Here is a 14,746-nt window from a genome sequence, read left to right on the forward strand (position 1 = left end):
ATGCAGTTTGGGTGCACTGAGTGCTTAAGGTCAGAAGTGTGATCGCCAAAAGCCATGTACCTCAGAGGCTACTAACACCAGGAGCAGGTCTAGTATCCCCAACCGTATTCCTGCAATTTACATGTGATCTAATTACAAGCCACATGCTCCTCTTGGAGGGAGGCTGAGTTAGTAACTAACTGAACTCTTCACCTTTTGTACTCCTCAAATTTATCTCCCCCAGAACTGCCCCAAACGGAACATTTCCCACCTAAATCTTAGTTTGGGAACCAGAAGACTAAAAAGAGCAGTGCTTTAGTGCCCTGGAGTAATGCTTGCTTTGCTTCTAATATGTTTTACATGTCATGGCTATTGGATATGAAAACCCCAGAAAGCTCACCCCTAAAATATGGGTACTATCCTGCCAGTCCCATGACTCTTCCCTTCTCTTCTGCATTTCAGAGCATGGATCTGACCCTGTAACAATATGGTTGGGTGTTTGGCCCAGCCTGTCCTTGCTCTATTACTCTTTCCTTCAACTTGACTGTTCCCTGGAGATAGGATCCAAGAGAAAAACCTTAGTGTAGACAAGCCACACAAACCCATGCAAAGCTGCCTGTTTCTCCAAGAGCAGTAATACTGAGCAGCAAACAGTGTGGTTCAGTTAGTTACATTAGTGTAGAAGCACAGGAGGCATTAAGAATGAGACTTGCTGCTTGGTGGACTAACACGGCCAAGGACAACCTACTATCGTCGTCCTATAATTGTTTTCTCTCCTAGCAGGATTTGGAAGAGGAACCAGTGTGGTTAACTACGAAGATGAATCCTGGCACGATTATTGTTTCAAATGCACAAAGTGTGCCCGTGGTCTGGCCAACAAGCGCTTTGTTTGCCATAATGGAAAAATTTACTGCGCTGAGTGTCCCAAACGACTGTAAGGAGCAAACAGCAACTGCTGTAAAATGGATTTCAGCCCTGCTTTCCAAAATAGTCTTGGTAAAGAAGCAGGCTTTGCATGCTAAAACTCTTACCTTTTTTCATTTTAGCATAAAAAACTAAAGTAACCTAACCATACTGGGTTTGATTTTTGAAGCTCCTGCAGTAAGAAAACACATGTTGTTGCAAAAAGCTAACTTTGCTTTCAAGTAACCTTTAGTGTAAAGGCTTAAAATGCCACTTCAGTTTTAGGTTTAGCCTTAAAGATCCCAATACTATATAATCTGCATGTGTAGCCTAAACTAAAACAAAGCTGGTTTTAAACTTGTCTGGTATATTTAAGCTTGGCACTTAAATGAATTGGGTTTGACAAGGCATGCACAAGCCTCGGTACCTTGCACCCAGGATGAGAGAGAGCTTATTATTATGCATTTACAGTACAGGTACATTACGTATATCACACAATAGCAAGTCATAATAAATACCTTACATTATCCTACCACACTGAATTGCAGCAAGTGTATGGAATGGCTTTGTCTTACATATAATAACATTTTGACAGTATGATTTAGCTTTAGTTAGTTTCCATAAACATGTTTTAGTCTTGATTTCTGCATGGTTTGTCCAAAAGTTTTGCTCACCAGCTTTTTTTACATCACTGTTTAAATGAGGTTTTCTATATGAAATTACTAATCCATTAGTAAGAAGTAAGTCTTTGAACTACAGCAAAATGCACATGCATTTAGAAGTGCCTTAAAGTAGCTCAGACAATCATAGCTCTCCTATCATGTCAGTGTACGTTTTATGATTTAATAAAAATGAGACTAGTGCTTGTTTGGAGTCCTGCAGTCTGGAAAACCGGTTTTTCATTTCACTGTCTCACATGAGTGACACCTCTTATGGCTGAGCTACTGAAATCAGGTCTGATACCATGCTTCCACTGGCAAAGTAGGAGGCAGCTGCTCTGCCACAGTACCCTTAAATAGCTGAGGACCAAACCAACAATTTCCATAAACCAGAGTTTTTCTTTTTCTTTTATAACTGACTCCAGACCATCTGCTAGGAACAGCTTGTGTGAAAGAGTCCTTTGCAGAAGACAAGTACAACCACTGTCTACACACAGCTCTTCACCGACCTGAACCCTGGTTTAAGGTTTCTTCCATAGCAGCAGCTGATACCAAACAAATATTTGTAAACTGGATGGTGCTCCAGTTGTTCCCTTTCAGTCACAAGCACCTACCAGAAACAAAGAACCCTCCCAAGTAAAACAAAAAGGCAGCATCTCGCTGTATTCCCAACAGTCACTGCTCCCCTCTGGTCATAATTCACTAGAATTCATTAGAATTATGGTCATGATTCGCTAGAATCAGCGTTAAAACATACAGATGCCAGTTATACACGTAAAAGGCAAAGACTTAAAGTGAAAAGCGAGTTAAAGAATTCAACAGTAATGAACATGTCATAGGCAGGTACAAACACAGCAAGATCTGACGGTGTTAATACAAATACCTTTCCAACCACACAAATGCAACTGCAAAAGAGGCTCCTCGTTTTGGGAGTCTGCTATGTGCGGAACAGTCAGAGCAGCACCAGAGTGTACCTCAAGGCAGGTCAGCATGGCAAGGGTTTGGAGACTCCTGGTAAGGTAATGTTTAGTACTACAGGAATAAAGCATTGTTCAACTGCAAAGTTTATTTAACAGTGTGCACATATTTACATAGAGCTGTAACAGACCTTTCAACAAATAATATCTGCACAGAAAAAAAAAAATATCAGCATCTTGTTTGTTAGAATGATTGTCTCTGCCAGAATGAAACAGCTATCATACAAAAATACAGTCTTTTTACCTAAGGCACTGCTCTAAGTCTAAAACAGTTCTACCATATTCTGAATAGCCAACACCGAGAGTAAGACAGCTGAGGGTTTCCTATTGTAACTGTGGTGTTGAGGAAAGAACACATTTAGTTCCAGCAAAAACATTTGCATCTAAACACTGAAAACGCAGCTGCCGTTTGGATGATTCATTTGAAGTATCAGCCAATGTTTTTTAGCAGGATTTGAGACAGCTATTCTTTAAAGTACTCACGTATTCAATATATCTGTTACAGAAGATACAAGGCTGAATTATTACTTTTAGTAGCAGCCATTTTTCAGAAGATGTTTAGTTAATCTCTTCATGCTGTAAAAAGCAGGCAAGTTGAGGTTAAATAGATTACTTAATGCAGGCTTTAGGGGAAGGGAAATATGTATGCAGTTTGCAGCCACTGTTATAAAGCTAGCACAGGAACACTTAGAATAATTAACATGAACAAAACATGACTTCAATGGTCTAATACTGTTATGTACACAATAAAATAATACTTACATGAGTATAGATAAACTTAAATATGTAATTCAAAAGGAAAACATTTTTAAAAGCATGACAATGTTAAACTGCACTATGACAAACATGTCTTAGGTATCAACATTTTTGTAATATATTAGTGCATATGCTGTAAAACGTTTTGATGTTTTCCAATAGATTAAAACATATTAGCGATGGTACAATACTGCTTTTTGAAACTGCCAATATTTTCATGTTAGGAAGTAAGAAATTTTTCTACTTAATTCAAAATTGAAGATAATTTTGCCTTTTTAAATAGTTTGTGAACCAACACGTGTACAGCGTTTTTCAGAAGACTGTTACAAATGGAGTTCAGTTTTAACATGCACTAAATGAGTCTTTTATTCATTAAGTGCCTTTTTAGGAAGATGCAAAATCTGGCCAGTAGCTAACTGGAAAGCCTCCAGTGGCACCCTGCTGTACAGTACAGTGATATGAAAATGAAAGGACTCAAACAGGTTAGGGGAAAGTCTGTAAAAGGGAACCAAGTGATATTTAAACAAGAAAATCTTATCCAACATTTAACGAAACAAATGGAAAAGGAACAACAGCAAAAGAGTCTCCCTGAAATGTTTTCAAGGTGCAAATCTAGAAGTTTGTTATCCCTCCCCTGGTGTTTTTTTGTTTGTTTTTTGCAAGCTTGAAGATGGGTAAAGGTAAACAAGCAGCTTTTCAAAACAAGGCCTTCGGTACTTGATAAAACACTGGATTACTGAAGTGCAATCAGATTATTTCCAGGTCTCTAGTGTTCACAGTTCTGTCCAAAGAGCAAAGAAAAGAAAACATTTAACCATCATACTGTGTGTATTCCACATCAGTCTATCATTGCTGTCAGTCTGCGTCCAGGGGGTGAGCACAGAACCAACTGGTTACTTAGAAAACCAGCACAGTAGCATTTTTCTAATTTATGAATATTAGTTCCTGAAGCTGCGTACATAATTCTTAAATCATATTATCTCAAAAATATTCAAGTTCAAAACTAAAAGGCAATACTTTCTTCACGAATAAGTTAATGATTTTGGTCAGAACAGAGAATGTGATCAGCAATACCACGTAAGTCGTTCTCATCCCATAGCCTGGCCTCAAGGAAAGTCTCGGGAAGGCTATGCCCATAGGACTGCAATTCGCAAGACGCGTAGCGACAGAGGAGACTCAAGAAACAGTTCAGTCTAGAAAAGTGCTACACTTTAATCAAAAAAAGTGCTACACATCATTTGAAGGAAATGCGGATAGCAAGTCTTGGTTTTTCACTACCATTCATTCAACTGTTCACGCAGTCATTTATCTCACTGACAGAGATCTCCTGCTGTGAGCATGTCCATTTGGGGTTTAGCTCCACCACCAGAGAGGTTTAGTCTTACGTAAACTAGCTTACCGAAGCCCCTCTTACACCCTGCACTGCACTGCATCAGGGTCTGGGCTCTCAACTATACGTGGCTTCAGAGGCAGCCCAGCTTCTTTCAGAAAATTCAGAGTACTGTGTCTGTAGCCCTATCACTCCTCCCAAAATGTAACAAAACTCTCTTTGTGTAATTTAAGGATGGTGTTACATCCTTCAGTCAAGTGAAAGACTATTCTACAGTAAGTAGAGAGGACAGCTAATATCCTGCCAGAGCCCGAAGAAACCTCCTAAGGCCATGCAGCTCAGCATCAAAAAGTTACAGAACATGCCTAGGAGTGGAAGGGGGAAAGCAGCCAGGTCTTATCTGTAAAGAGTTACATCAGACACCTTTTAAACTGTTAGTATCTTCAAAAGTAACATGTGCCATTTAAGACATTTCAGAAGAAGCCTAAAATACAAGAGATGGGCTTGAGTGCTGGTGAGAGCTACAGGAGCTTCACAGGGATTCAGTTGTGTCTTTGGAAAGCCTTAATGTTGGGCTTTAGCCACAGCATAAAGCAAGTCCCTAAAAAGGCATCAGTTGGTGTCTCCTTTTGACAGAATGTAAGTTACAAGCACTAAAGGAAGAGCTTTCTTTCCAGCCTACACACTGGGAAAAGTGCCTTGAAAATAAGAAGCTGAAGTTAAGGCAAGAAGAGTAAATTGCAAGAAAGTGAATTATCTAGCCAGAGGAGGAGATAAAGGAGGAAATCAGCTTGGATTACCTGATGAAGCATCTATAGGTTTGGTCAATGAATTCACTGCACCATCTTCCTCAAATGCCAATTTAGGACTAGAAGGAATTGTAGCAGCATCATTCAAGTTTTGATTACAGTTATCAGCAGGGATGCTGTCCGAACTCAGTTTGCTTGACTTGGAATGTATTCCAACGTCAATAAACTCCTCAAAAGTCCATGAACCGGATTTTCCATTAAGATTCTGAATAAGTCCAATTGTATGATCAGCTTCATTAACACCCAACATTACTGAGTCATCGACAACCATTTCTTTTGCAGGATGGCTAGAAAAAGAGAATGGATATTTTTATTAGAATTTCTGGATATTTAATCTTTAGATTCTTTAGAGGCCAGACAATTAGCAATCTGCATACTTTGCAAGCACAGCGTATCCTGAAGGGCATTCCCTCACAAGCTCCTCCAGCTGCCACATGAGATCTCCTCCCCAAGAGTTGAAGGGGAAGAACGATTCACCAACACACACTCACTTTTTACTATACTAATAGCTCTCGAGTAAGGTCTAGCTCCAGAAATTTGACACAAGAAAGCAACAAGTTTAAAACCCTGCACTATTAAACCCCTATTTTAATAGTGGACAATTCTCCTTTCTTTTTTTCTCCAGTTAAGACTTTTTTGAACACAAAATTGAGCCTCAGAAGACAAGTTATACTTAAACATTCACAATCTATACCCAAATCAGAGTGATCAGTTTTCATTCATTCTTAAGAAAATCATGAAAATGTCTTTGTATTCCATCACTAGAGGAATGAAATTTATCATCACTTTAAAAAAGAGTTCACATTGCCACTTCTAAATCATTAGCATTTAGATGAGCAAATGGAACAAGCATCAGAGGACAATTTTTCCAGTATTAGATGGAAATGCTTTATGTCTAAAGAGATAAAATTTGAAATATTAAAAAAATTCCCATTAAGGAAGGCTTTTGTGTTGTATCTGGTGTTTCAGCACAACTGAAACTGTTCGAGAGCCTTCTGTAGGTTATTCTTACTTTTCAGTTTTGTCCTCCTCCCCTTTGTTTAATGTTTTCTTAACGAAATGAACTGCCAGTCACTCCCAGGGAAAAGATTTCAAGCCACTGCCTTTCTTTACAAGAAGTAACACTGGTGTGCTGCTGGCTCTGTCTCTCACTTCTTAGAAAAGCCACTACCATTAACAAGGTGCCATCCACACAAACAATCATTCTGAACTAACTGTCTCTACATGAAGCAGTAAATTGACAGCATGCACACATCACATGCCTGGAGCAAGCCAGAGAAATACCACTAAGCTAGTAGGGTACAAAATTTGATGCAATGCAACACACAGTACTAAATTTAACTGAAGCATAGAGGAGGATTTCTTGCATGACAGGTAATTGCTCTGACAGTAAAACCACCACGTACACAGACTCACCTGGAATCCTTTAATTCAGTAACAAGCAGAGACCCCTCATCACTTTTCAAATCACTTCCATTCATAAATACTTCACTGGCCTTCAACTTTGACCCATCTTGTTCCTCAGATTCTTTAGAGATCAAGCTATGTGCAATCTCTGAACAACCTTCTGTCTCCTGCTTGACTTCCTGGGGTAAGTCAACACCATTTAGCTTTCCTGAAGGTGAAGGGGGGGAGAAAAAAAAAAAAAAAAAAAAAAAGAGCTTCAGTAACTGAGTTGTTACTCAAAATGAATAAAATACAACCGTCCAAATAACCTTTCCCAGTCAAAATTCAAGGAACTTAGTTTCAATAGATTAATTTCTCTATGGAGAAGCTTGTATAACAACAGGAAAGTTGTTTTCTATCTTTAAAAATACACACATAAAATGCTTACATGCTGCCTGTATTTCACACTCAAATCATTCTCCATTTAACCATTTTGCTCTTCTTCTGTGGTATGGAACAGGCAATGATCTATACTGCATTTGAGCAGAGAGCCTCGATGGCACTTCTGGGACTTGTGTGCTCAGACCATCACAATGCTATTAACTCAGTGACATTTTCGACAATGATTAAACATCACTGAAACACCGACTGCCACTTAGATCTGACTCAGCCAGGTTCCTTACCTGGTTGATCAGTCTTCTCAAGACCCAACTCTTCCTCCTCTTCAATATCCTCTCCCTCAATGACCTCGGAGGCAGACTTCTCTTCATTCTGCAACTGAATTCCCTGAGTGTTATTCACAATAGCTCGCTACTATTTAGCGGTTCAGAAATGGCTCAATCACAGCTCCTGCACAAGACTAGTCCAGAAGCTAATAGGCAATCCACATCCCTGGCTGGGAGAGGACATCAACTAACAGGGCTGCTGAAGTCAATACTGAATTCTCAGGTCACCCAACAACAACATGCCCAGCTGAGCCAGAGCCTGTAATGGAACATGTGGAAGAGCTACTACCACCTCCTACCTACAAACTACTCCAGAGTTCTCTCTTCTCTCATCTCTCCAAGGTATGTGCTACATATTTATTGGTTTTCAGCCATATGAAGACTTGGGTCTGCGTTTTGAATATTCAGAAAATGGCAACTACTCCTCAGTACAATATGAATAATTCACCACAAATCTTAGGTCAAGGCTCACTGTGCTAACAAAAATACATCCAGCTTACTGTAGAAACCCAAAGGAACCTCTAAGATTTGCTTTAAATAAATAGATGAAGCCAGGAATCTTAAGTTTTCTGGGGAAAAATAACCTCAGCAGAAAGGATATGGTAAAAATGGCAAAAAAAAAAAAGGTGGGGGGAGGAAGGGGGGAGATCCATTGCTAACAGCAGTTTTCTGCTGAAAGTGATCTGCAAGCGATAATGCCAGATCACATTGGTTCTATATGGTTTGAACAAAAACGCATCAGATGCAAAGACTTCTGGTCAGAACAAGTAAAGAAGCATGTGTACAATGGGAAGCTACTGAAAATTACTGTACCAGACCTTTACACTTCACATGGAAGTAATTTTATGGCAGAATAACAGTGGAAAGCAGGACGCATGGTAAAGCCTTCTCTGGGAAGGAAAGTGCATCACAACCGTGGATCTCTATGAGCCTACTCTGTGTCATTATACAGATCCAAAAAACCAAGTACCTTTGATTCATTTTGATCCGATTTTCGTGTTCTTTTCATTATTTCTTCAATTCTCTGTTAAAATGGAGAAAATATTTGCAATGACATATAGAACTTTATATTTCAGCCTTCTGGTTTAAATTTTCACCAATCATCAAAAATGTTCATATTTCATAAATTTACTACTTTATTTACCATTTTTTAAAGCTCATAAGCCAGAGTTGGCTTTTTTTCCCAAAACATGCTATTTCTATTCAAATGCATCTGAGACAGTTTGCCTGTTCAGTTTATTTAGACCAGCTTGCTTTAATACTAACACTTCAACCACTATTTTAGGTTGAGAAACTTTTTTGCTTTCAGTACAGCATACCTTTTTTCTTTCAAGCCTTTCCTGCATATTTTGCTGCATAATTCTCTCTCTTTCCAGCCGCTGTCTTTCAGCCTCTTCTTGGGCTTTTGCTTCAGCTTCTTCTCTCTGAAAATAATGCAAAGAAAACAGCATCCAGTGCACAACTCATTCCCAAGAATCAAAATCAGAGCTGTTACAGAGATTCTTGTTCAACACAGACAGAAGTCCCAGACAATCACTCTTCTAGTACTACCATGCACTGCAGGTAAATGCCAACTATCCAGTTACTGACATTAATTATCTATTGCTATGAGATTCAGAAACTGATTTGAAAAGAAAATCTGTGTGCGTGGCTGTATTAGGATTATGCAAACATTCTGGATGCTGTTGAGCTACTCAGGGTTCAAACTATACTTCAGGATGAAGATTTGTCTAAGAAGGATATTTTATGAAGCAACAGGACAGCAATTAAATCCTAAATGTGGCAAGGTTGATTTAAAAATCTTGGCAGTCAGGTATTACTATCAAGATACTTGGCAGTGAGTATCTTAGTGTTCTTTTCCAGTATAACTGGAAGGATGAGAAGGTGATAGGGAACACTGTCTAAATAATTTTTATAAGCATAAGCAAGCTTGCAAGGAAAAGTTCAGACGCACATGTGGATGCAATCCATAAGATACAGCTCTTTAAATGCAAGTAATTTCATTGTAAAACTGCTTTGACTTTCAAAATTAATCTAATTCAAAGAAAGTCCACTCTCTGCAAAACACGACTTCCTTCACTTAGGAAGATGCCTTTGCAAAGGTAAACAGATCTTAGCTGTGGAAGACTATATTTAGCAACTGGAACAGCAGACTTGGAAACACTACAAATCTTTAATTAAAAGAAATCAGAGCAAGCTAGATGACTTTTTCCAGACAGACCGCTTTCTTATAATTCATAGCAGTTAGTTGGGAAAGTGGGAGCAGTACAAATATTTTACAGTTCTCCATGTCTCTTGTATGCAAAATAATGTCCCAGATGGATAAAAAAAAATTCCAAAAAAATTTGCTTCTGTCCCAGGCCTGTATTTATCGAATGTTGGAAAAAATCACACAAAATAGGGCAAAGAAAAGGACTTCAAGACATTCATTAATCAATCTCCCATCACGCACAGGATGAACTCTGCTTTTATTGTTCCTGACAAAGGTTTGTCAAAACTGTTCTATGGAACAAAAAAAGATAAGCCCCTTGAAAACATGTCAACAGCTTGTACAAGGAACACAGTGGAGTCTACAGATAAGCAGACCTGGTGTTGAAGCTCTGCAAGTTTTTCCTGTTCTTCCTGTTCTCGGCGAATCCTCTCCTCTTCAGCTTGTCTTTGCTGTTCTTCATAAGCCAGTCTTTTTTCTTCCTCCAGTCTGCGGAGCTCCTCTTCCCGTCGTGCTTTTTCTTCAATTGCTCTCTTGGCCATTTCTTCTGCTCTGATTCTAGTGTTTCCAAAATACAGATTACTGACTGGATATTACTTTCTTTAAAGCATGCATGCACATAAAACAGACTAGGAAGCAAGAAAGTTTAAAGTTACTTAACCACAGAATAAGTGCATTAAGATACTTTCTGGTGTGTATTTAAAAATCTTACCATCTAGACCAGTCAAAGGAAAAAACAAAATAACTTGGAAGAAACTATCTCCAAGTGCTTAAATGCTCTTTGCTGATTAAGTCAAGTCCAAGGCTGGCTGTTCCAATAATGGAACATTTGATTGAGAACTGGATTAAGAGATGACTATTTAATAAATACCATCAGCATCCATGACACGAATGAACCTTTCAATCACTGTCAAGCATAAAATTAGTCAGATTTTCTAAAACACTGTTTTTTCCATGGCCTTAGTTCCACAGACATCATACTGGAGGTGTGCACTGTCAGATCAGACCTCATCCAGTAAGGGCATGACATCATATTTCTGACAAAACATCCACAGCAGACTATATATAAGTTTATGATAGCTTTATACCCATGACTGGAAAACAGACAATATCTGATGTTCCATAACATTCAGAGCAGCACAGACAGGTGACACCTGATCCGTAACAGAGTTAGTCAGCACACAGTTAATAAGTTAATTTATTTTTAACAACTTCTACATGGCAAACCAAATAAACTCTAATTTATTGCTTTGAATTACTTGGCTGCAACATTTTCTGATCCAAATTTAGGATCCCTAAAGTCAGATGTAGTGTAACATCAAACCACTGCCTGAGTTCGTCAAAGGGCAGTTTAATACAGAGTGCTCGAATATCTCAAGGCAACAAATCAAATATAAATGATGTAAAAAGCACATTCTAGATTTGAAATAAAGCATCACTGGTGACTAGAAGGAAAAAGGAGCAGTTACTTGCACACTGACCATTCACTACATAATACTGAGATATACATTAATGATATACACAACAACCTGTCCCATCTCAAATGATGCTAGTGCCAGTCCACCGCTTCAGGAACTGCATTAAGATTTACAGGATCTCAAACTAATGCTTAGGGAATCTATGTATCTAAAGTGACCATGCCCCACTTCAGAAGGCCTCATTTCCTGCTCCCGAATTGTTACCTTTCCTCTTCCTGCCTCTGAATTCTTTCTTGATCTTCACGCTCTCTTTGCTCCCGTGCTAGACGTCGTTTCTCTGCCAAGATTTTAGCAGCTTCTTCAGCAGTGGTGGTCCCTGCTATAGTTTTGCTACCTGATTCTGCAAAGTTTAAAAGAAACTGCTGTTAAAAAAGCTCCAGTAATTTTAAAATTAAAAAGACCTTATCACTGTGACGTGAGATTTTTCTTTTGATCAAATGACTCACTATCTTTCAGACCAGTACTCACCACTCGGTGAGCATACCCTGCGTACAAAGGCCCACAAGAGCCAAGGGGCAGTCCTAAGGAGACGAATGCAGAGCCACCGTATCTCATTGATACTGAACTAGTAACAACTCATTTCAGCTACACTGATTCAACCACTTTTCAGGCAATATGATTAAAGATATTCTAGAATTACCATAATACTTAAAAACATATTTCTAAAAAGACACTTTTATTCTAGAACATTTACATGCACTTAAAAGAAAATTGAAAAAAAAAACCTGCTTCAGGAAATACATTTATCTTCCTTCTAATAAAACTGAGCATACATCCACGAGCCCAAAGAGGAAATACTAATTTTAAAATTTCTCTTCATTGTTTCATAACATTAACATCCTTGCTTTTATATTTATAGAGAATTTTAGGGTGCCAATAATCACCATTTTATCTGGCTGTGAAAGCATACACTAATGAATTCAGTAATACCATATTTCCACATATTTTAGCAACAAATCCATTTATACTTTACATGGAGATCAAAACAGCACCAACCACACAGTAGGTAAATACTTCCATAATCCTGTTTACATTTGTTAATGTCCTGTGTGGTACTACAGTGTCTGAACATCAGAGATACTATTATAAATCAACATTAAGGGGGGCAGGGGGAAGCTTGCCACTCAATTACACTCAATATATATTAAAAGAACTTTGATTTTATAAGCTATTCCTGCTCTCTAGAAATGTAACTGGTTTAATGTGACTGGAGAACTGAGCATCTGAATATTCAGAGAATTAGCTCTTGATGTCAGCAGAGCAATAGCACCATAATGCTGGTGGGGACCTGCTTTCTTCTTTTTAATATTTCACAAATCAGCACATACATCTTTGCATAACATTTATAAAACCTTCAAGCCAAGGTAATTTTAATGAACAATGACATCAGGGTTTGATCCACTATTTCGCTTCTGACCTAACGACAAATCACTCAAAACACAATGCCGTCATTAGGTACTTTAATATTTGAAAAGCTGCTTAAGTCCTGTGGACACATAATCACTACCTGCAGCCAGAGGCCAAAGCTTCAAAGAGTACGCCCTCAGCAGCTGAATCACGGCACTGCTGCATGCATGCAAATTGTTCTTGCAGTCTTGTAGAAAGCATTCCAGCACTAATATTTAGATTTATACAATGCTGAAAAAGCAGCACCTCTCCAGGATGAAGGCTGATTCTGATTTCAGCAAAAACACAGTCATGTTGGTACAAACAAGAATACAACCATAGCACTTCCAAACTGAACTCAGTCAAAGGTGATCTTCCTCCTCCTCCCTGAGCAAGAATGCCCAGTCCTTTGCAGTTATGAGAACCATGCATACTATGAGAACCTGCACCATTCACTGTTTACCTACTCAAGACATTCATGAACATAAAACTAAGAAAAAAGTGTTTTTCTTCATAAATTCTGCAACTTTTTTTTTTTATTTGAAGAAAAGGAGGGAGGATTTCATTTAGTGTTGCTAGTACACACCCTTTGGAAGTCAACATTGTCTTCTCCTCTACCACTTGACTGTCTTGCAAGTTTACACTAGATGCTTTTTACAGTAGAAGCCATCTTCCATTATGCACTTGCACAGCAACTAGCATAACAGTCCTAATCTAACACTGCTAGAATCTAAATCATGCCAAAATTGGTTGACCAAATTGAACCTAAAAAAAGAATTTAATGCTCACCAAGGAGCCCAAGGGAACTACTGTTTTAGGGTTATAACATGATAATAATAGCTTGTAATACTATGAATATCAGGTATCAAAAATGAGATAGAAAAATTAGTCACAGCAATATTCAGAATACCACAGATATGGAAAGAACAGGGGGCAGAAAAACAAAAGAAAGGATAGCACACCTCAAGTTTATGGGAGATCTTCCCGTTGTATATTCACTTTTTGAAGCTTTACTGATGTTTTCCATACAGTTACTTCAGTAGTGCTTTCATGTCTGTGCACCCAAGGTTAAGAGTGCAAAGTGTCAGATGCACAGGTCCATGCGCACTGGTCTAGACTGCCTGAGTTTGTGGATACACTATATACGGAGATCCTGTGCTGCCCTCAGTTGCCAAGGTGTCAAAATATCTTACCTCTATGACAATTAAGTACATCACGCTTCTCCTGTTCAACTCCTTGATATTTGGATAGTCAACTTTAGAGCACTTCTCTAACACAAGGAAACAATTCTGCAGACTGTGGTGAGCAAACTGCACTGGTGAACATGCTTCCTATACTCCTGCCTTGTACAGTCCATATAGGGCAGGGCATAGGACTTCCCAACATGATTCCTAATGTGTCTAAGGAAGACGCCTCCAGCATTTTACACACCAGTCTATTTTCCTAGTGCTCCTAGTATTGTCCCTGATAATAAGAATGGTTGTCTTCTCAAATGACCTCCTCCTGACGGGAGGGGAAAGAGGAAAACAGGTAAGAGAGATGTCTCAGAATAATTTTAAATATACCCATAGGACTGACAGCTGATCTGTTGGTCTTGCTTAATTCTAGCCTATGGTTTAAGAGCAAAGAGGCACTATTAAGATACTTGCAGTCATTAGGAACACAGACTGCCTCTAGACAGCTCCTCTCCAGCAGTACTTGGTCACCAAGTGAGTGGGAAGGATGCAGAAGACCTGAGACATGTGAAGAGGTGAAAGCTGAACCTCCTCCTTTTCTCTCATTAAGCTGTAATTTTTCACAAGGCATTAAAAAATATTCCACATTATCTGCTGCGTGAGGAGAAGCCAGTGTCATTACCTTGCTGGACTGTTACTTTTCACTTTGACAGCGAGAACACAAGCAGGCTTGTATTGAACCATTACTTTGATGGAGAGAAGATTCCAACTCATTTCAAGGCAAGTCATATATACACACTTTATCCAGAACTCTTATTCCAAAGCCTTCTCTAGTTGGATACAAAAAAAGTGAGGCTCCATGATAGATCTAAGTTTATTACCTATCATCACGCATAAGGTGTGAGCTCATGAAGGAGCATTTCTTATGTTTTAAGTTGAAACAAGCCTTTTAACTCTCAGAGAAGCTGCGAAAG

The 14,746-nt window shown here is 38.7% G+C and overlaps 2 protein-coding genes across 11 annotated transcripts in view; one reads left to right on the plus strand and one right to left on the minus strand.

Moving 5' to 3' along the window:
* The window catches only part of FHL1 (four and a half LIM domains 1), a 34,720-nt gene extending 32,965 nt beyond the window's left edge, over positions 1-1,755 (plus strand). For 3 of the 4 annotated variants that reach the window (XM_067304067.1, XM_013943028.2, XM_067304065.1), the window contains exon 6: positions 760-1,755. In XM_067304067.1, coding sequence (XP_067160168.1) covers positions 760-917 — 158 coding nt within the window. In that variant the 3' untranslated portion in view covers positions 918-1,755. The remainder of the gene's footprint in view (positions 1-759) is intronic. The other variant, XM_067304066.1, reaches the window with a different exon arrangement.
* Positions 1,756-2,587: 832 nt separating this feature from the next.
* Positions 2,588-14,746, minus strand: part of MAP7D3 (MAP7 domain containing 3) — a 48,072-nt gene continuing 35,913 nt past the window's right edge. For 6 of the 7 annotated variants that reach the window (XM_067304063.1, XM_067304061.1, XM_067304064.1 and 3 more), the window contains 7 exons: positions 11,416-11,551; positions 10,111-10,291; positions 8,844-8,948; positions 8,495-8,548; positions 7,483-7,576; positions 6,830-7,028; positions 2,588-5,700 (listed from right to left, as the gene is read on the minus strand). In XM_067304063.1, the coding sequence (XP_067160164.1) occupies positions 5,391-5,700; positions 6,830-7,028; positions 7,483-7,576; positions 8,495-8,548; positions 8,844-8,948; positions 10,111-10,291; positions 11,416-11,551 (1,079 nt within the window). In that variant the 3' untranslated portion in view covers positions 2,588-5,390. The remainder of the gene's footprint in view (positions 5,701-6,829; positions 7,029-7,482; positions 7,577-8,494; positions 8,549-8,843; positions 8,949-10,110; positions 10,292-11,415; positions 11,552-14,746) is intronic. The other variant, XM_067304059.1, reaches the window with a different exon arrangement.

Source organism: Apteryx mantelli, chromosome 13, assembly GCF_036417845.1.
Source record: "Apteryx mantelli isolate bAptMan1 chromosome 13, bAptMan1.hap1, whole genome shotgun sequence".
NCBI lineage: Eukaryota > Metazoa > Chordata > Aves > Apterygiformes > Apterygidae > Apteryx > Apteryx mantelli.